A 22,428-nucleotide genomic window follows, 5' to 3' on the forward strand; every position below is an offset into this window, starting at 1 on the left:
AGAGTATTGATTACAATTATAGCCACAAAAATTGTAGAATAAAGTTTCCATACAAAAGTAACAGCTTGAAGAATAGTTAAGAAACTAACTCAAAAGCTGACTGTTGTTTTATTTTCCAGGTAATGTAAATATCCAGACATGGGACTGGAACCAATATAAGCAATGCTATGTATCAGACTATATTCCAAAAGCCAGACAATGTTATTTTGAGTGATCATGGCAAAAAATTCCTGAGTACATCTTGGGAATCTAGTGTTCTGTCAGGCATAGGACGACTACTTTTTCTACTAACCTTCTCCATTTGCATGTTCACCCACTATTCTGCATATAAATTGCTCAAAACTTCTATTGATGAGTATAACTAACAGACCATATTTACACTCATATGGAGATTTGCTTTCCTTATTTCTTATAGAATCTCTACAAAACAGACAGTCTGTAGTCTTTTACTTGTCTATTTGAAGGTCTTAATATATAGTAAATGTGAAATACATATTTAGTGAATTATTTTGACTAGATATTGAAATAGTATTTTTCCATGGACTTCAGTAAAGCATGTAACTTTTGTGATCTTTATGTTTATTCCATGGACAAGATACATGACTACTGGGGTACTTATCACTAATGAGGCCACACCTTGGATACTGTGTTCAGTTCCAGGCCCCTCACTACAAGACACATATTGATGTGCTGGAGCGTGTCCAGAGAAGGGCAATGAAGCTGTGGAGGGCTCTGGAGCACAAGTCTTATGAGGAGTGGCTGAGGAAATGGAGGTTTAGCCTGGAGAAAAAGAGGATCAGGGGAGACCTTATTGCTCTCTACAACTCCCTGAAAGAAGATTTTAGCAAGATGGGTGTTGGTCTCTTCTCCCAAGTAACAAGCAATAGGTCAAGAGGAAATTGCCTGAAGTTGTGCCAGGGGAGGTTTGGATTGAATATCAGGAAAAATTTCTTCACCAAAAGACTTGTCAAGCATTAGAAAGGGCTTCCCAGGGCAGTGGTGGAGTCACCATCCCTGGAGGGATTTAAAGGCTGTGTAGATGTGGTACTTAGGGACATGGTTTAGTGGTGAACTTGTCAGTTCTAGGTTAATGGTTGGACTTGATTATCTTAGAAGTCTTTTCCAACCTAAATGATTCTATGAATATCTACTTTTTCATGTAAAAATTGTCAAAGTCAGTTGGGGGGCAAGGGGCATGATGGTGAGACAGGAGATGTGATTTCACTAACTGCATATCATGAAATCTCAAACAGAAAATATATGCTTACTAGCCTGTGGCCACACCATCCTGAACATACTCTGTTTCATTTAATCTTAGAAGCTAAGCAGCTTTGGGCCCAGTTAATACTGGATGGGAGACTGCTTGAGAATACTGAGTCCAGGTGTTGTAGGCTTTTAGAAAAGGGCCATGAAGATGATGGATTAGAGTATCTGTCATTTGAGGACAAGTGGAGAGAGCTTTGACTGTTCAGCTTTGAGAAGAGAAGGTGGTGGTGGGGAATCTTATTCTGTATAAATTCCCAATAGGGAGGGAGCAAAGAAGAGAGAGAGAAACTCTTTGTAGTAGTGGCCAGTGTGATGGTGATCAAACACTGGAAGAGAATACCCAAAGAGCTTGTGGAGTCTCCATCTTTAAAGATATTCAGAACATTGATGAACAAGATTCTAAGCAATCTGTTATACCTTCTTTGAAATGGGGACTTGAACTAGGTGATCTTGGAGGTCCCTTGCAACCTCAGCTGTTCTGTGAATAGCTTCCATGTTTTACAGTTGGGTTTCTTTTGTTTGTTTTTGTTTATGATGTGGTTTTGTTACAGGAGGGTGTGGGTTTTTTTGGTTTAGTTTTTTACTTTGGGGTAGGTTTTGGAATTGGGGTTTTTTTTGGGTGAGTGGGGTTGGTTGGTTGGATTTTTTTGTTTATTTGTTCCAGTTGGAAGGGACCTACAACGATTATCTAGTCCTGGACTGACCAAAAGTTAAAGCATATTACTAAGGGCATTGTCCTCAGACAGGCATGGGACATCAACTACCTCTCTGGGAAAAGCCTGTTCCACTGTTTGACCACACTCTGGGTAAAGAAATGCTTCCTAATGTCAAGTCGCAACCTGCCCTGGCACAACTTTGAACCATTCCCACATGTCCTGTCACTGGATCACAGGGAGAAGAGCTCAGCACCTCCCTCTTCACTTCCCCTCCTCAGGAAATTGTAGAGAGCAATGAGGTCACCCTTCAGCCTCCTTTTCTCCAAACTAAACAAACCCAGTGTCCTCAACCACTCCTCACAGGACATTCATTCCAGACCTTTCACCAGTTTTGTTGTTCTTCTCTAGACGCATTCAAGGACCTTCACATCCTTCTTAAATGGTGGGGCCCAGAACTGCACACAATACTCAAGGTGAGGCTGCTCCAATGCTAAATATGGAGGGATAGTCACCTCTTTTAACTGGCTGGTTATGCTGTGCTTGATGCACCCCAGGGTGTGATTTACCCTCTCGGCTGCCGGGGCTCACTGCTGCCTTTGATTGAGCCTGTTGTCAACGAGCACCCCCAGATCTCTTTCTGCAGGGCTACTCTCCAGACAGAGTTTACACACTAGTTGAGATTTGGCCTTCGATGTCTTCTCCCTTCATATGGAAACAAGGGCTCTGTAATTTTTCTGTGAAGCCTGACCTCAGTTCCAGAGATCCTAAAAATTTTTTCCCTCTGAGCTTGTCAAGGACTTCCCTGTTCAGTCAAGCTGGTCTTCTGTCCCATTTGCTTGACTTGTGACACACTGGAATTGCCTATTCCTGTGCTTTTAAAAGGTGGTTCTTAAAGACCAATCAGTACTCATGGACCCCTAAGCCCTCAAAAGCAGATTCCCAGGGGACACTGCTAAGTAGCAATCTGAATAGCCTAAAGTTTTCTCTCTTGAAGTCCAGGGTAGCAACTCTGCTGTCCTTTTTTCTCATTACACTGAAATATTTAAACTCAACCATTTCATGATCACTGTGGCCATGACAGCCACCTACCATCCTATCTCACGAGTCCTTCTCTGTTTGCAAACAGTAAGTCTAGGATGACATCTTTCCTAGCTGGCTCACTGAGTACCTGTCACAAGAAGTTATCTCCTACAAACTTTAGGAATTTCCTAGAGTTAATTGTCACAGCAATATGATATCCCCAGTTGATGTCAGAGAAGTAGAAAACTCCCATAAGGATAAGGGCTACTGATCCAGAGATTTCTCCTAATTGCCTGTAGAATAACTCATCAGTGCTATCATCCTGGCTGGGAGATGGATAGCAGACACCTACTCTGACAGCTGCTGTTTTCCATCCCCCAAATCCTCACCCAGAGTCTCTCAGCCACATTAATGTTAACTGTAAGTACTGTACAGTCACATCTCTCCCTTACATACAGTGCAACTCATCCACCTTGCCTGCTCTGCCTATCCCTCCTGAATAGCCTTTCATAGCCATCATTCCAGCACCCCATTAGCATTGCCATCCTCAGGTGATACCATGACAACCCTTGGCTTACCTTCAGCTCTCCTGTTGGTGTCCCCTTCCTACACTGATTGTAGTTTAAAGTCCTCTCAATCAGTCCTGTGAGTTTATGAACGAGGAAGCGTTTCCCCTGTCAGGACAGATGGATCATGTCAGGTCCCAGCATACCTTGTGTCTCAGACTTTCCATGGTTATAAAAAGCAATATTCTGGTAGAGGCACCAGTCCTGGATCCAGATGTCTTGAGTTCACCTGTTTATTCTAAAGCCTCTCCCTCTTACTGGGAAGACTGAGGAAAATGCTACCTGTGCTTGCTTTTGGAATATAGGCAGAAACGTAGTATTGCTTATACAGGTTGTGAAACTTCCAGTCCTGTGTCTGGATATGCAAACTACCTGGGAAGTAAAATGATATTTGAATGTAAGGTGACAATTTTAAAGTTTCACTTCTGATTTTAGAAGGTGGAGTAGGATAGGCATATCTCATGCCACTTTGTCCTCTCATTCTGTTTTCTTTCTGAAATCTCACCTTCCTAAGAGAGTTTTCCAAAAACTTGAAAAACTTAGAAGGGGTCAGCAGCACACAGGTGTGTATCTGTTGATTCCATGTCAAAGTAGAACATAAGAAATATTGACCTAACATTTATAGATTTAACAAGCTTTCAAATTATCTTTAATTTGAGAGATGAGACAATTTTCAGACTAGATGATGACTGCAGTTGTTGGAAGACTTTTTTATTTTAACTGATATATTAATCCATGTTTTGATAGGCTGAACATTATGGGCTTAACACGTATTAACATGTTCATGTCTTTTTCCTTATAATTTAACGATGTAGTGTTCTGTTTTCTGTATTCTTCACAATTTGAAATGTCAGTGATTCCAAAATTGGCCAGATAGAAACTTTCTAACACAGTTTTGAGTATTAGAAAGTAGACATTCTTTATTGCAGCATGCTGGTCACTCAGAGGATCCTTCCTCTAATCAAGTGCCCTGAGCATCAAGTGAACAGGGGTTTTATCATACACACTGATTACATATTCATTAGCTATCCCTGCTTACTTGATGTATATGTATTACATATTAATTAGCTATCCCCACTTCCTTGGCTTTATTTTACATAGTCACACCCCTTATCAAAAGTCCTTATATGCTTCTTCAGTAGCCTCCAACATCTGGTGTCCTTTTTTTAGGTGGCTGTTCCTTGAGCCCTGCTTTAGAGTAAGCGCAATATTGTTGTTTTGCATAACTTCTGCTTTGTCAGCCTTGCAGAGCTGAGCTGGCATCCTGCTTGCATTTTGCATGACTTTTGTTTGCCTAAGTTACATCCTTTATCTATTTCTCCAAGGCTGTTCTGTTCTGTTCTATTGTCCTTATCAGAGTAAAATGCTGTTCTGTTCTAATATCCTTATCATCAGCTGTTGGAGTAACCCTTAATTCACCCATTAAGTATTAAAAGACTGATACTGCTTAATATGATGAGATACTTTTAAAATTATCCAAGTAGCTAGGATCTGGGCAGCCTAATAAACTATAGTAAACATTTTACAATTACTAGTGTAACTGTAGTATAGTATTGAGACTCATATTTATTTCTCCATATCAAAGCAAGTTTAACCATTCCTTTTTATAAATTCATACTTATTTATACCTTCTTTGATGTATTTTGTGTAAGTAGGATTTTGTTGATGTCAGATGTCGCAGACATCTTTTCACTAAAAATCTTTTCTTGAGATTTTTTCTCTTCTGAGAAGCTGAGGCCTCAGAAACAAAATGTAAACAATGATTATCTGCTGCTGTAGAATGCAACAAGTAGATTTGTGATTAGTCTCCTGTAGATGTTTAAATTTAGTGACCAGTCACAGCAGGGCTAGCTCTCGCTCTCTGTCTGAGCCACAAATCTTTGTGATTCATTCTTTTCTATTCTTAGCTAGCCTTCTGAGAAGAAACTTCTTTCTATTCTTTTTAGTATAGTTATAATGTAATATATATATCATAAAATAATAAATCAAACCTTCTGAACATAGAGTCAACATTCTCGTCTCTTCCCTCATCCTGACAACCCTTGTGACCACTGTCACAGTCAGATGCTGAAAATATTTATAAATCCTATTTTCCTGTCGCCTTGATTCTTTTTGTGGTCTGTTCCATCTCATGCTTTGTATTTTACGTTATATAACTTGGATGACTTGATAATTCATTCTCAAGTGTATTCGATTATATGTAGTATCTTTCTGTTTATAATGTTTGGTTTGTTCAGTCATTTGGACTGCTTCAGTGGTGACAATAGATAATGACCATCTGAGTTGAGTGTGTGGGGGAGAAGAGGGCTAAAGAAATTGTATAAAGCTGCTTTATTATTGATTGCCCTCATATTGGCAATAGCTGTTCAACATGCAAAATACAGCGAGTGATTATTTTATACAGTGTAGTAAAGCTTAAATTGTCATGGTGAAAATGGCATATGCATGTTGCATATCAATAAAATTTAAATTTATTTGGGGTTTAGTAATATTGAAAAATCCAAGTCATTACAAACTTGAAAAAATAACTAATTTCCTGTGAACATTTTTAGCTTAATGCGTATACACTAGTTCATAGCTTTAGAAGAATGAAATTGAGACAAAGCAAATAGATTTCTTTATATTGATTTAGTTACATGTAATTTATGATTGTTTTTATGATAATTTTATAGTATCCTATATTTTTCCTTTCAATAAAATTTTATCCAATTGTAATAGGCCAAAGATCTATCATGCGTGCCTCTTTGATTACATTTGCACACACAGCTAACAGTCTATATGAAATGAGAAAACACATCATGTCTGTTTTTGTTTTCTTCTGAATTACCTTCTTATCTTCAGGTTTATATTTCATATATGACTGCTTCATCTGTGTTGATGTTAACTTCTCTTTATTACAATGTAATTTTCAATAACTGCAAAAATAAGAGCAATTCAAAGATATATTGAATTTTAGATTGTGTCTGTCACTACTTCTTTCCTGATCCTTCAAAATAGAAATTCAACCTGACTTTGGTAATTAAAATGTAAGCTTACCAATAGAAACATGTTGCTGACTGAGTGTTTAATTTAACACGATGGTTCAGTGATTTGACGTACAATCTGTATAGTCCATGTTACAAAACCTTTTTTTGATTTCCCATTCTCATCTTCCTAAAAAAAACTTGATTTCAACAGTTTGAAATATCTTCCATTCCCCTTTCTTAGTTACTCTAGGACTTTGAAAATTATTACCAATAAAATAGCAATTTTCAGCCTGTTTGGAGAGCTGAGAAATGCACGTGTTACTTGAATGTGGAAAAGGTAGTGTACTCATTTGGCATTGAGGTGGGTTGACCTTGTCTGGTTGCCATGTGCCCACCAAGACCCCTTCTCAGCCCCCAGCCCCCTCAGTGGGACTGGGAGAAAAATAGGGTAAAAAACTTGTGGGTCAAGAAAAAGGCAGTTTAACAAAGAAAAGTAAAGGCTTGCACAGGGAAGCAAAGGAAAAACAATAATTTTTTTTCTCTTCTTCCCATGAGCAAGTGATGTTCAGATACTTGCTGGGAAGTAGGGCCTCAGTATGCATAGTGGTTGTTTTGGAAGACAAATGTCTTAATAATGAATGCCCTCCCCCCTCTCCCCTTCTCTTAGCTTTTATTACTGAGCACGTCATACAGTATGGGATATCCCTTTGGTCAGGTTGGGTCAGCTCTCCTGGCTATGTCCTCTCCCAAGCTCTTGCCCACCCCCAGCCTACTGGCTTTTGAGGAATGGGGTTGGAGAAACAACCTTGATGCTGTGGGAGCACTGCTCAGCAGTAGCCAAAACTGGTTGTTTATCAACATCTTTCTAGCTAAAAATACAGAGCACAGCACTGCGAGGACTGCTGTGGGGAAAGTTAACTCCATCTCAGACATACTCAATACATGCATTTTCAACATCTGATTGAAAATATTCTGTGACATTTAGAATAAATAAATGCAGTTCTGTGATTTTTCTTGACTTCAATGTATTTATTAGTAGATTGTCATTGCTGCAAATGAGATTATGATGTTTAACAGTTGATTTTTATTATAAATATGTGAGGAAATGTAGTGTGATTGCATGTCTCATAGAGAGGAAAAACTAATTGATTTAACATTTTAAATATTATTTTTCTTATTTGAACAGTATTGCAGAGATCATTGAACATTATAGAAAAGAACAGATTGTTGAAGGATATTACCTTAAAGATCCTGTTCCAATGCAGGTAAAACTTCATCTCTGAGCGCTTGTTATTGAAGGTATTGACTTAGTCCTCAAATATTTATAATATAGGAACTGAATTATTACACAGGTATCCATTGTAGTTAAACAACATCATTCCCTCCTGAATTTTTGTTTTGAGTTTGTGTTTCTTTTATTTTATTTTCATATGCATTAGTTTATCTATTGGCTTGTAATAAACAAAAGTTATTAGCTTTGTCTGTGCTCTGGGGTGTAAATGCTCCATCTTGTGCCCCTAACTCTGGTCCCTGAACTAGGCTGCTCTCTATTCTTCTGTGTCTAATATCTTTCTTCCCTCAAAAAAATCTGTATGAAAAGAAAATCTTCAGAGATGATCAAGGGGCCAGGATTACAGGGTGTGTTCAAGAACATTGTTGCCCTGTAGCATAAATTCATCCTAAGAGACCACTGATAATAAACAAACTATATTGTCTAGTTTTTCCTAAAGTTATAACTAGTTCAAAAGTATAGTTTTATCCTTTCTTCCTATGTATTCTTCAACTTTCCTGTTTTGATGGTTAGAAATTTGTTTTTAATTTCTAACCTAAATGGTTACCCCTTTGTTAGAGCTATTATATTAATTCAAGGACATTCCTTTGTATTATTCTTTAGTCAGCTCACTAAGATGAGCATACCAAAATCTGGTTTTGTCTCTTCGTAAGATTCTTGTAGCTGCCCTACTAGCACCATATTCCAGTATGAGTTTGTGTTTCTTGAATGTAATGAACCAGAACAGCTCAATGTCATTAGTAATTCCTTTTTTTTGTGAGAGTGTTTACCAGATTGCAGAAGGTTATCTGTGTCTTATCCTAGAACATTATCTGTGTCATTACCGTACCCACATTGTATTATGTTGTTTGCTATCGGTAAGTGTCAACAAGAGCAAATTTTATCTTGTATTAGTAGACTTATAGCTTATTATTCTGACTGCTTGGGTTTTTTTCTGCTGACTTGTCATCAATGCTTCCCAGTTTTCTGCTTCTATTAGCTCATGCTCTTCAATGCGTTTGAGACAAATGTGAGGAAACTTGAATTCAGAGACCGATTCTTGTAAAGCTTCACCCAATAACTTTCCTTGCCCTCTATCATTCTTTTTGGATTATGATGATCATCTTCCTTTTGGCACTTTGTCTATCCAATTATGGTTCCTGTATAAATAACTTTCTCTATGTTGACTAATTTTCCATGTGAGACTGCATCAAATTATTTTAAGTTATTAAGATATATGTGTGACTTTCCTTTGTTAAAAAAAAAAAAAAATATATTGGTGGTGTAATTACCACATACTGTCATGTTCTGTTTGTGAAGAAAAAAAACCCACAAGTCTTTCATGCTGTTGCTTCAATCTAGTAGACTTCCTGTTTCTAATTTTGAAATTTACTTTAAAACATTTTTCACTAGATGTGTTGTTTTTTATGTTATTTTTTCCATAGATATGTTATGGAGATTATACTGAGTTAGTATAAACTTGGATATTGCTTCTATTGTCAGCCCTGTAATTCCTATTACTGAAATGTTTTTCATCTTGCCTTTGTCATGTTGTTTAAAACCATGATTCTTATAGAATAGAGGAGAGAAAAGTAAAGTATTTAGTATGGAGCTAGTGCATATCACTTCATCTTGATACTGTTCTCTGTCTGATAGTCTTGCTTTTCATGTTTTCTTATGGCTAAAGAACTTTTGCTGATCAGCTGACTTGGTAAAGTCAAACTTGGCTTGGCTTTTGGCCATTCTAGCTGGGTAACATTATTTCCAGGTCTTCATTTTATATGTGAATTTATCCTTTTTCAATGTCCTGTTTCAACTTTCTCCTCTTGCTTTTTGTTAGAATGACAGTCATTTAGGGTATGAGTGCTAATAAGATTAGTGAGGAACTGTGCACTAGCTGTGTGTTAATAATTCAGTTTTTATTGTGATCTATACCATTCTTGTTGGTTCAGAGTTTATCCTTAATTACTCAGTCTCAAAATCCATGGTAGAAGACAAAAGTTAAAGAACCTTTAAAGATTTATGTAAATTTTGCATAAATTGCTGAAAGCTATTTAGTATTAAAAAACATACATACAGATGGTACTTTTTGAAAATTAGTCTGTATTTAAACCTTGTTTTTCTTTTCATATTATAATTGTGGCCTAATCATTCCACAAGAAGTAGTTATATTACATTTCTACCAAATGTAGTGTATTAAATTATATTGGTTTGTTAAGATACATGAGAGAATAAGGAATTAGTAGGATTCAATAAAAGTTTGGTTGCAGCTGCATAGTATGCAATTGTTTCACAGTGATTTCTGAGCTTAAAAAAAATGTTGATTTCTTCCTTGTTTACCAGCATCAAGAACAAGTGTTTAATGATACAGTCGATGGAAAAGAAATCTACAATACAATTCGTCGCAAAACAAAGGATGCTTTTTATAAAAATATTGTCAAAAAAGGATATCTTCTAAAAAAAAGTGAGTTCTGTTTGATTTTATAAAATGTACTTTTTTTCTAAAAAATGCAGGTATGTATGCAAATTTTGTGTAGTAGTGGTACTAGCAGAGGCAAAATTGAAGTGAGCAAAAGGTTGTTTATGATGGGCTGTGGTGGACCTATGATGATCAAGTTGAAAATTAAGGCTGAATGTTTTTTCAAAAGGTACTGTGCTTTATGTATGAATTAGTTCAGAACCTTATCAGTTTTATTCGGTGAACATTAAACAATGAGTGATTTTTTTTGTTGTTTTAGTCAATGGCTAAATCCACATTGTACTGGCACATCTAATTTGTCTTCCAACAAACCTCAACATATAGATCTCTGGGTATTAACTTTTTTTTTTAACTTTTTTTTTTTTTAAATGGTTAAATTTTTTTAATATGTATTTTTGGGGCATGGTTCTGATCCAGATTTGCATATACTGTATTCCCATTTCTGGTTTTTAGTAATTTTAAGATATTGTGATGCAATTTGTTATGCTGATCAGTTGGTAAGAGTTTAGAAATAAATTTATCATGTAAAGAGAACTCTGTTTCTTACTTAAAATAGCCATAATAAATGAGATTGTTTACAGCATCATACATTATTTGCAAAATATAGTCTTCTCACTGATATGAACAGAGTTCATGCACACTTGTTTAATCCTGTTGAGATTAATGAAAATGTTTAGTGAATGTAGTGGTTTCAGTTTGAAACCAGGCAGAAACACCAATTTCGTGTAATGGTTTTGGTTCACCAATTTGGATTTCCTGGCCAATGCACCAAATAATGTTATGAGTTTAGTGCTGGCCCAATGCCAATGCAGCCAATAAAATTATTTACTCATTTTCTGCTATGAAATAAGGATTTAGGACGAGGAGCAGAGAAGGCTCAAACTTTAAAAGGTATAAAGAAAACTGTATTAACAGAACTAAAATAAAAAAACAATAAGAAATCAGAATAAACCTTTAAAACACTTTTTCTCCCCCCCAACTCCTCTTTCCTTTCCCCTGATAACGTAAAGAAACAAAACCTGGTATTTTCAGTCAGTTTACCACCTCTAAAATAGTTGTTATTCAGTTCACTCAGGGAAAGGAGTCTCTCTTGCTATGCCATAGAGACTTCTCCACAAGAAAGAGTTCTCCCATGCTTTTTAATTTCCACGAATAGCAGCCACCTGGTAATCTGCAATTGTGAAGTCCCTCCCATCTCTTGCAGCCATCCCACAGCTGCGTTCCTGGGCCATGTCAACTTCTTGGGGTGCCATTTTTAAGGATGAGCTGTTCTAGCATAAAAGCAAAAGTTCTCTTCATCTATCTCTGGGAACAGAGGTCTTCTTCTATTCCTGAGGCAAGGTTTCTCATCGCTCTCATTTCACTCTGTTCAAACTTCGCATTTGATCACAGCTACTGCAACATCTGCTTATTTCAACATTAGTGCTTCTGTTCATGGCTGTGATTAGAATGCTACATCCCCTCAATGCATTTAATGAGTTACAGGGCAAAAGAGTCTGATGTATCAATTATATTCTTCTCCATAGCCTTACAAGAGGATTTCAGCCCAAAACTAAGGCATCTCCTCATTCTCCTCCCATCCGGAATTTGACTTCTTTACTGACCTCAGTGCCTCATGTTGTCTTCTATGTGTCTTCACTCTTTTCTTCCACTTGAGAGAGGATCGATGTTTTGCAAGTTTCATCCGTGCAGTGAATGAGTTAATATCTCACCCAGGCCTGTGGGTGGTCATGTGGTCTCTGCTACGCTGTGGCTGAAGCACTTATGGTGATTTATTTCAGGCCGCGCTGAAGGAGGGGGGTGTGGTTGGGATCTCAGCAACTAGGCTAGGGCTCAGCTGCAGTACGCTGGGGTGGATGGCCTCCTCTTCCCTTCCCGGCAGCCACTGGGGCCGGGCCTGGCTTCGGCCGAGGCCCCGCGGCCTCCCCTCCCCCGCCCAGCCACCGGGCCGAAGGGGGGGGGGGGGGAAGAACTTCTTCCTTTAAAGGCCGGAAGTAAAAGAGCTTTTCCCGGGCTTGTTAGTTTTAAAATGTGAATCTCACAGAAGCAGATCTAGCTTTCTTAATGCTTTAACAGGTTGTCAGTTCTCAGAGCTAGCCAGCTATTACTTTTGCTAGGCACAGAGGAAGCTATTAACAGCTCCTCTCAGAAAAATCACTTCTGTGGGTGGCTCCAATGCAAAACCGGCACAGTGAACCATCTGTCTGTGAAGAGGGTCTAGTTTTAGCTACATGCTGAAAAAAATTATTATGTGTACTGATATTATTACTTAAGCATAATTAACTGTATGTTGTTCTTCTGTTTGTATTTTGGCAAAAACTTTACTACTCTCTTTTTCCTTCATTTATCGAATTTACATTTTCTTTAAAACAATATTGTACTTTTCTTACAGGTAAAGGGAAGAGATGGAAAAACTTGTACTTTATATTGGAGGGAAATGATGCCCAGCTTATTTATTTTGAAAGTGAAAAACGAGCCACAAAACCTAAAGGATTGATAGACCTTAGTGTGTGTTCGGTCTATGGAGTACACGACAGTTTATTTGGCAGGTAGGGCACTGGCTTTTAATTCTTGTACATACAGCAGGACAGCTAACTACTAGCTTGAGGCATATACAAGATACAAACAATTCGTCACTAATGAACAAGCTGGCCTGGCACAATACACTTGGGTTTTGATACCTGAGCCCTGGTTACTGTCCATATGTGGGGTTTTTTTGGTTGGTTGTTGTTTTAGGGTTTTTTTAGCTTTGGCTGATTGTGAAATGCAAGTATTGTGACTCTTGTTTCATACTGCATTTTATTCCATAGTTGATGTAGATTGCAAGAACATATGTAAACAAATTTAACTGATTAATGGAAACTTAAGCCATGGCAGCTTGATTGCTAGTAACTGCTCATAAACAGCTTCTAGTAAGAAATTTTGGAATTTAAGATTTTTCTCATGTAATATGATGTGATAATGATTTGGCCTTTTGCACTGTCATTTTTCAATATTGTGTATTAATTGTTCTACATGTATTAAAAAGATTATGAAGCAACTGTATTGAGTGTTTCAATCCGATTGAACCACGAATTGATAAGATCAAGAATTTTGTCCGTTCTGAAAGATCTACATTCATTTGTTGATAGGTATTGGAAAGCTAAATTAAGTAGATAATGTGTCAATGGTTTTCTGTTTAGGAATCAATAAGAATCAGATTAAACCAACCAATGTTAGAGGAGCAAGTTAGTTCATATAAGCAAACATTTTAAAAATTATTTTTGGAAGAGAGCATTTTCACAGTTTCATTTACTGTACTAAATATGTCAACTGCAAGTGATTTGATTGTTGGCAAAGATATTGAGAATCAAACTACTTTTTGATATCATTGGTAACTAGGATGAAAGAGATCACACTTTTTTCATTGTTAATTATAAAAAAAATATGTAGTCCTGTGTGATATAGAAGAAAAAGATGCATTTACTCCTGCAAATGTTATTTTTTTCATAACAGATGGAAAAACGCATTAAACAGCAGCTCTGGTTATTCCATGCATCTTAATATTTATTAAGAGCATTTCATCAACCTAAAGCCTTTTCACATAGATTATGTGAAGATAGATGTTTAAAATTAGTGGTATTTCTTAAGCTGCAAAGATCTGGTGTTCTTGTAGCATCTGATTTTTATACATGTTGCAATCATTTTGAAAGATCTGCGCAACTATTGCAATGAGGAGCCATACATATGAGGGTACCATTAAAAAAATACTGAAATGTTCCTCATGAAAGTTGGCAATTATACATGAAACTTTGGTGGAGACTGTAAACAAGGAGTGTTTTGGTTAATGATGACTGTTGAGCCACTTCTAAGAAACGCTGTACTGTGAGGTAAAATATATTTGGATAATAAGTTACACTGAAACTGTGGGTAAAAGATGTATGGTTGCACCTGCTTGGGAAAACTGTTGATGAAGAACTAGTTGAGATAAAATTCCTCTTATTTTTGCCACCTACTTAAAATATCTTTCCCTTTTTCTCAGTAGTACAGTGAGAGCTGTAGCTTTGCATGTCATGAGTAGCCCCTGCCCCAGCTACTTTTTGCCCCCCTCCTCAATCCTCCTGTGTGCATGGCCAGAAAATGCCATGCCAGTATTTACCTAAACAGTGGATGGGGGGAAGGGAAGACTGAAATATATGCCAATGAAGTAAGATCCTTCATGTAACTGTGTTTGGGAGAGCCAAATCACCTTGAAGGTAATGTGGAAGACTCAGTGTACTTGTAGTGTGCAACTTTTAATGTAACAGTACAAAATATTTTTTTTTTTAATTTCTGGACAAATGAGTGTACATACATAAAATGGAGAAGATGTTATACTCACATTTTAAAGCTTTAAAAGTTTCTATGACACATGATCCAGTACACATTTAATTGGTTGTGAGAGCTGTGGAACACATTCAGATAAAGAACTCCTTATATTAATATAGTTTCCTGAACTCCTAAAACAACAAATCCATAACGCATGATTAAGTGCTTGGGGTGTAATGCTGAACCTGTGCATCATTTAAAATGTTTGTGGTGAATAGTCCTCATAAAAGACTTGATAATGCTATCAGATGCATTTTGCCTCAAGTGTAAGTCAGTGTATATGTATATTCCATACAAATTGTTCCAAGTTTCTTAAATATTCTGAAACAAACTAGTTGAACTATAGTGCAGTTTTCTTGAAATTGCATTGTTAATTCCAACCAAAATGCACTTTTGAAGCATGTAGAGATATTTCTTGTTGGGTTTTTTTCTGACATTTTTGTTTTGTTTGATTTTAAGGCCAAACTGTTTTCAGATAGTAGTTCAGCACTTCAGTGAAGACCATTACATCTTTTACTTTGCAGGAGAAACTCAAGAACAAGTGCAGGTGAGAGCTTTTGTTGATAAATATAATTTTAAAAGCAATTTTTTGTTTTGTAGTGTTTAATAATATTATCTTTCTCTAATAGAAAGCAAGTGTACAATGTATGGTGGCTATGTCTACATTAGCAAATATTTCCATGCAGTAATAGCAGATCTGTAAGGGATATAGCTGGTGATGATAATCCAGCACTTACATTATCTATGCTTTAGGGATTACACTTTGGTGAAGTTCTAGTCTGGTCCCATGTACTGAACTTCCATAAGTTTCAATTAGATATTTCTGGAGAATATATTTTGGAGTAGTTCAATGAAAAAAAACAAAGTTTGCTTTCCAGTACTCTTCCAAATAATGAACCAGAGCATGCTAAGTGGGAGTTTTGCTTCAAGAGCACATTCCCGATAAGAACTATAATGCAAAGGAGGTATGCCCACCAATCAAAATCTGTTGAACCATTAGGAATGGAGTTTAATTCTCTAAAAGTCACTCACTAAAAGGGGAGCATATGGAAGATGTGATATTGTTCTTAGTCATCAAGTTGTTTTGGTATTCCAGAGCTCTGAAACAGACATTTTGTGTCAGAAGTCAAGCTATGCATTTGATTTTATTTAAGAATGTGTAGTAGGCAGAATAACCTGTCAGGACATGCAGAATGTCCTGTCCTGTTTTCTGAACATTTGGTATAATCTGCTTTTGGTTTAGATTTGCTTAACACTTAAGATTTTCACTGCATTTATACAGAATACTGGGATTTCTTTTATAAAATGATTCTGGTTCAGGTAGGTCAGATGTTTTACTGATGCTTATGTTCTCAGAAGTTACAGCTGTCTGTACTTTGTAACATTTCACAGAAGAATAGTTTTGTTGTCATATGAAGGAAAATTGTATGGTTTTCATATAATGTGGTAAATATCAAAGCAGCTGTCCAATGGATTGAAAGTGTTCTGAGGTTTGTACAAACCATTATGTCAAGGAAATGTAGTGTAGTGTTAGCCTCATGACATAACTAGTGTCATTGTGCATACTATGGTGCACTGTTCAGACTTGCTGCTGTAAACTGTGACGTTTAAGGGGATAGATTTTTCTGTTAAAAGGGAGAATAAAGATGACTATCTAGGAAACATTTAGATTAATTTAGAGTGTTTAGTAAGTTCTATGGTTCTTTATTTGCTTTTTCTTATTTGAATAAGAAAGCAAGCTAATAAAAATCTGATGCATAGTTGACAGTTCCTCATTTTATGGAATGTTTTGAAAGCTTAAACTTCACTCCCAAAGTAGTTTACTTGAGAATAGCTGCAATATTGAATGTAGCTGTATTTTAAAAATTATTAAATTGCACTTTGAGAGTAGCTAGCAGATCTTTGACCTACACCTTTATAAATGTTAGTCAAAGCCTAAATTTTGTGCTTCATGAGAATTTACAAAATTTGACAGTGTGGGATGTGAAAACATGAGAAATGTGGCTATAGCATATCTTCCACCTTCCCAAGTATCTACTCCGCTTTATGCATTTGTGAGCAGAGAGAATGGGGGTGAAGGTTATACTTTTCAGTGTTTTCCTGTTAATGCTGCTTTGTTTTTTGTTTGAAGCACACAGAGTAAATACAACTGCATATTAGAATAGAGGAGAGAATGATCAGAACAGTTTGACTTATCTGTTATTTTCTCAGAAGCAATCAAGTCTTGCTTCATTTTATATACCATTTTTTATTTAATTAAGTATGACTAATCTGGAAAATTGATAAAGGTCTCTGTATATCCATTAGTGATGCTTGATATTTCTGAAAGGAGAAACTCAAATTTGCAAATGTCTTTTTAGATTTACTGAGAAATATATGAATTTTGCTTTATTATTTAAAGTTTCATACTCTGAGTTGTATACAAGTTGGTTCTTTTTAAGCTAAAGAAACAACTTCAGATAGTTTTTGATATGTCAGTTCTATTGCAAGAAGCCGTATCTGACTTTTTGTTGCACTGTTTTGTGCCTTATCTTTTAGGACTGGATGAAGGCTCTGCAGATGTTTTGCAGTTTAAGGAAAAACAGTCCAGGGACATCAAATAAACGTCTACGTCAGGTGAAGCTATATAGATACGGGGAGGGGGGAAGAGGGGGAGAGGTTGCCTCCTTGTTGCAAAATGATAATATATGTCAGAACTTTCCTTTCAACAATAGTAAATCCTACATGTGCTTTCTTTTTCTTGGAGTTATACAGTACCTTTGTTAAATCAACGGGAATGACTTCCACTCTATTATGATATCTATATGCACAAAGATCAAAATGGTGTTTAGGCAACTGGCAGGTGTTTTGCTAGGTAATAATTTCTGATCACATTAAGGAAAGGTGTCAACAATTCAGCATTTGTATTGTCTTAACTCTTGCAGTTCACCAGATTTGACAGACATGTCACTTGTAACCAAAATAATTGTATAACTAATATATTAATTTTTCAGTGACAAATACATGCTTAACTGTGATGGTGGTGTATATTCTTTTGATTTCTTGAGAGTACTGTTGTGTCCAGAATTTCTTTCAGAGGTAGAGGACAGATAATAAATGACTACATAAGTGATGATTGAAAAATAATGGGAATCAAGAATCCCTAGTATCTTTGAATGCTATGAATGTTGGAAGCAGCTGCTTTACCAGTCTATAGGAAAAGGAATACATTTTATGGGTGGGGTTTTTTAGGAAATGCAAAATTATTCTGTGGTCAACATTTAAGATGACTGAATACTTCTGAAAAAGTAAACTAAATTAGGTCAATTGATATATGAATGGCAGAAGAAATTTGGAGCCAAAAAAGCAAAGCACCTACAGAGTGATCATCTGAAATAATTCTGTATTTGCAAACGCAAAGCAAATATTAGGCTGCATGAAGAAATAGTATAGAAGATAGATACTATTTCATATTTATGGTATGCTCATTTAGGATACAGATAGTTTTGATCATCTTATATCAAATGTATAAAGAAAATGAGAAAACTATGGGCTGGAATGAGTAAAAGAATTTCCAGGTAAATAAGTATGGGAAGTATTGAACTATTTAGAGGTGAAAACTATAAAAAGCATGAATGATCAAGGTAGATGAAGCATATAAAGATCAGAAATCATACTTCCACGACTGCCTTACAGAAGTTATATCAATTTCAGGGTTCCTCAAACTGTCCTTTGAAATTTCGGGTACTGAATATTTGCATTTAAATGAAACTTTGACCTGATTAAATATAATATTTCCCGTATTTGACTAAATTGACTTCAGTTGATATCTGTAGATATTTGATTAAGCTATGAGTTGCATGCAATTCAGAAGTTTGTAAAATAGTAGACTATTTACAATGCATTTAATGTAAATGAGTTCAGTGTTCACTTCTCATTTTTTGGAAATTGAGTTTCCAAGTGCTCTTATTTTGAGAATTTGTGGTACAGACTAATATCTTCCTTATAACAGGGAGAAAACAGTGTAGTGTGTTAAACAAAAGGGTTTTATGTAATCTACTGGTTTAGAATAGAATGGAATAGAATAGATTTCAGTTGAAAGAGACCTACAACAATCACCTAGTCCAACATCATGATCAATTCAGGGCTGACTAAAAGTTAAAGCATAGTATTAAGTTAGGGCATCATCCAAGTACCTCTTAAACACTGATGGGTTTGGGACATCAACTACCTCTCTGGGAAAAGCCTGTTCCACTGTTTGACCACACTCTGGGTAAAGAAATGCTTCCTAATGTCATCTAAACCTCCCCTGGTGCAACTTTGAACCATTCCCACACATCCTGTCAGTGGATACCAGGGAGAAGAGCTCAGCACCTCCCTCTCCACTTCCCCTCCTCAGGAAACTGTAAAGAGCAATGAGGTCACTCCTCAGCCTCCTTTTCTCCAAATCAAACAAACCCAGTGTCCTCAGCTGCTCCTCATAGAACATTCATTCCAGCCCTTTCACCAGGTTTGTTGCCCTTCTCTAGACCCATTCAAGGACCTTCACATCCTTCTTAAATGGTGGAGCCCAGAATTGCACACAATACTTAAGGTGAGGCTGCTCCAATGCTAAATGCAGCAGGATAATCATCCCTTTTAACTGGCTGGTTATGCTGTGCTTGATGCACCCCAGGGTGTGATTTACCCTCTCAGCTGCTAGGGCTCACTGCTGACTCAAATTGAGCCTAATCTATTAGGAAAGCATGAAATGCAGCATTGTGTTTGGATTTGTCCATGGTTCTTACTTAAGATGCAAGTCTTTAGCTTCAGCAGAATTTTCTATGCATAGAAAAGTTAGTAATTGCAAATCTTATACTGATGTTTTTAAAATAAAAAATTAGGTAAAGCTCTGGTGCTGGAGGTTTATTTTCAAGTTGTTGCCCTTACCTTGTCCCTGGTGCCTCTTAAAATCGTCTTTCATTATTCTTCTTCCCTTCTCTTTCTATTAGGAAGCTATATTTTGTACTTAATATTTATTCCCTAATGTTAAGCCTCTACATGGTCAGGGTGGAGGGGTGGGGGGAGGGAAGAATTCCATTCTTTCTTAAATAAATAAATAAACTTTGTTTATTTTCTTTAGGTCAGCAGTCTTATCTTGCATGTAGAAGAAGCTCATACACTCCCAGTAAAACATTTTACTAATCCATATTGTAACATCTACCTGAACAGTGTCCAGGTAGCAAAAACACATATCAGGGAAGGTCAGAACCCTGTATGGTCAGAAGAATTTGTCTTTGAGTAAGTCTTAATCTTATTGAATTACTGAATTTCACTTGAAAGTTGCATTGCATTTAAGATTCTTTGCACTGTACTGTTTGGTATCTGCTTTTTAAAAATACTGTATGCATGGTTATATAGGATCCACAAATGCATGGATAGAATTTTATGCATGAATCTAAGTATCTTTGCCTAGTCATGATAACTTAGGATTGAAATAACTTTAGAATAAATTTAAATGTTAGCCAAATATAGTATTGATTGGGGCTTTTTGTCTTTTTCCCCAGTGATCTTTCATCTGATATTAATAGATTTGAGATAAGTCTTAGTAACAAAACAAAGAAAAGTAAAGATCCAGATATATGTAAGTATTTTTATGTAAAGGATGCATATATACTTTAACAATGGATAGAGTTTGCATTGCTCTTGTCAAACATTGTCACAAGAGAATTAAGTATATTCTGTGACTATCATACAGCTGTATTGGTATGTTTTAGATGTCTGTTACTGATTTTATATTAATGATTTTTCAGTAAGAACCTGTATGCTTTTTAGTAGTAAAATGCACGTTAGTCCAATACTGTCTATCTGATGGCTTTTCTAGCTCTATTTCAGTATGCCTATTGTGTTATACTGACCATGTTTACAAAAAAAAAAAGAAGAGAAGCTGTCAGAATTAATCTCCTTCATAAAATGTTAAGTTTCATTAAGTTAATTTCTTTAATTTTTTTTAAGCTCAACTGTGTGGAATTACTTTTGTCCTTCTCAGGATTTTTTGTTGCTTCCAGTGAGAAAGAGAGAGAAACAGTAGTACTTTCCTCACTTGAAAATAAATTAAACTCCAATTTGACAGTCTGTTGAATGAAACTTGCCTCAGTCCTTGTAGCATCTTGTTCTTCCCCCCATTCTATCTCATCTGTGTTCCCAAGATTGTACTTTCTTCCTGTTATTTACACAGCTTCTTCAGCTGTTTTGTTTCTATTTTTCTATTCCAGAAAACTACTAACTAGACGGTAAGACTTATCAGCTTGCAAAAAACAAAACTAAACAAAAGCCCCAAACCCAACCCACCAAAATGAACCCTCCCCAAAAAACCCACACTTGAATTCTGAGCCACACAATGTGATTTTTTGGCTTTCAAGGTATTTTGTTTCCCACCATAATTGTCTTGTAACTTCATCCTTTTGCCTTCTCTCTGTTGCCTGCAGAACAGACACCCTCTTCCTCAACAGTTGTTCCAAGTACATTTCTGTTGTATTCCAACCTGTCCCAAAGCCTAGCACAGTACTGATAATCTGTTGCTGTGGGTTTTGATTTGCATGGTATTATGTTACTGGCCTGTTATGTTTGCCTCTGTGTCAATTTATTTCTCTTTTTTTCCTCTCGGAGAAGAGATTTGTAGGGAAAGTTTGTCGAAAGCAGAAGAATTACTTTGAAGATGGAATGCTCTTGCCAAACTTAATTCAGTTTCAAAACTGTTGCTCTTTCCTTTAACTACAAAATTTTCTGCATAGCAAAAGGAAAAAAATATGTATTTCATTTGACAGACAAAAGGACTTTCTGATTGCAGTTGTGACCTTGTTATTGCATGGTTCTATGCATTTGAGCTAGAAAATTCTTTATCTTGGCCAAAGCTTTGGTTAGTAAAGGACCCTTTCAAAGGAAAATTCATGAATGGGATACTTCAGTAACTTCTTTTAAAGTGTTTTTGTAGTTTCCTTCTCTTTGTCTATTGGAATAAGATCCCAATATTACCGGATGGAATGTGCCTGGGCTCGTCTGGCTCTTGCTGCTTGACCAGAGGCGGAAGCTGAGGTGGTTTTACCTCAGAGACACCTTTGGCTAGCTGGATGTTGCAGCTGGCACTTGGGACAAGTCCAGGCAAGCAGGAACTCAAGTTTTACCTCTGGTGGAAAGGCTTTAGGCAATGGTGAAGGAAAAAGGAGATGGGTCCTGCTGGAAGGTTTTCATCCAGAGCTTCATTCATAGCACACAGAGCTCTAAATGTTGCGACAACTCCAACAGAACCCAGAATCGCGTGGTCGCCGTATATTTAAGCCCGGGGAGAGGGGGAGGAAAGGGGTAGGTATGCCACCAACCAGGTAGGAGGGGGGAAGTCTCAGGAGACAATTGGCACCTGGATAGCCCAATGTCCCCAGGTCTGAGGGGCATCTTTTGAACTTTGCCAATCAGACAATGCCCTTGCTGGCCTACCGAGATTGACGGACAGCTCTCAGCAGGAGACAAGGGGAGGGGAAGGGAGAAAGCATTGGTACACCTGGGAAAGGAACTGGGATAGCTGAAACAGGGTAATACATCACACTGCAACATTTGTCCAGATTAAGGAGATTGTGCTACTTTTAGAGGTATCCAACTGATGGAAGGTTATAGATTTTTTTTCTTACCTAGGTCAAGAGGATTGGCAATGTTTTTTGATCATGGTTAGGTAGACTCTTAGAGCATAACCTAACAGTCCTTTCATTTTGGGATAAGAATTAGACCATATCAACTTGAATTAACAAGCATATCTGCCTACATCCCCATCCCTATTAACTATTTTAACCATATGGGGAGAAAAACTCAGCTAAAAGAGACCATATCCAACTTGTCTGTGTGCAAC

General features: G+C 36.7%; 1 protein-coding gene across 1 annotated transcript in view; it reads left to right on the forward strand.

The window, feature by feature from the left end:
* LOC128947409 (ras GTPase-activating protein 1-like) overlaps positions 1–22,428 on the forward strand; it is a 112,457-nt gene that overhangs the window by 47,332 nt on the left and 42,697 nt on the right. Inside the window, exons 9-15 of the mRNA XM_054291669.1 lie at positions 7,661–7,739; positions 10,088–10,208; positions 12,616–12,772; positions 15,030–15,117; positions 17,109–17,186; positions 19,672–19,829; positions 20,096–20,172. Of these exons, the coding sequence (XP_054147644.1) occupies positions 7,661–7,739; positions 10,088–10,208; positions 12,616–12,772; positions 15,030–15,117; positions 17,109–17,186; positions 19,672–19,829; positions 20,096–20,172 (758 nt within the window). The remainder of the gene's footprint in view (positions 1–7,660; positions 7,740–10,087; positions 10,209–12,615; positions 12,773–15,029; positions 15,118–17,108; positions 17,187–19,671; positions 19,830–20,095; positions 20,173–22,428) is intronic.

Source organism: Melozone crissalis, unplaced genomic scaffold (genome assembly GCF_028551555.1).
Source record: "Melozone crissalis strain CALT ecotype California unplaced genomic scaffold, PUWL_Pcris_2 ptg000105l_1, whole genome shotgun sequence".
Taxonomy (NCBI): domain Eukaryota; kingdom Metazoa; phylum Chordata; class Aves; order Passeriformes; family Passerellidae; genus Melozone; species Melozone crissalis.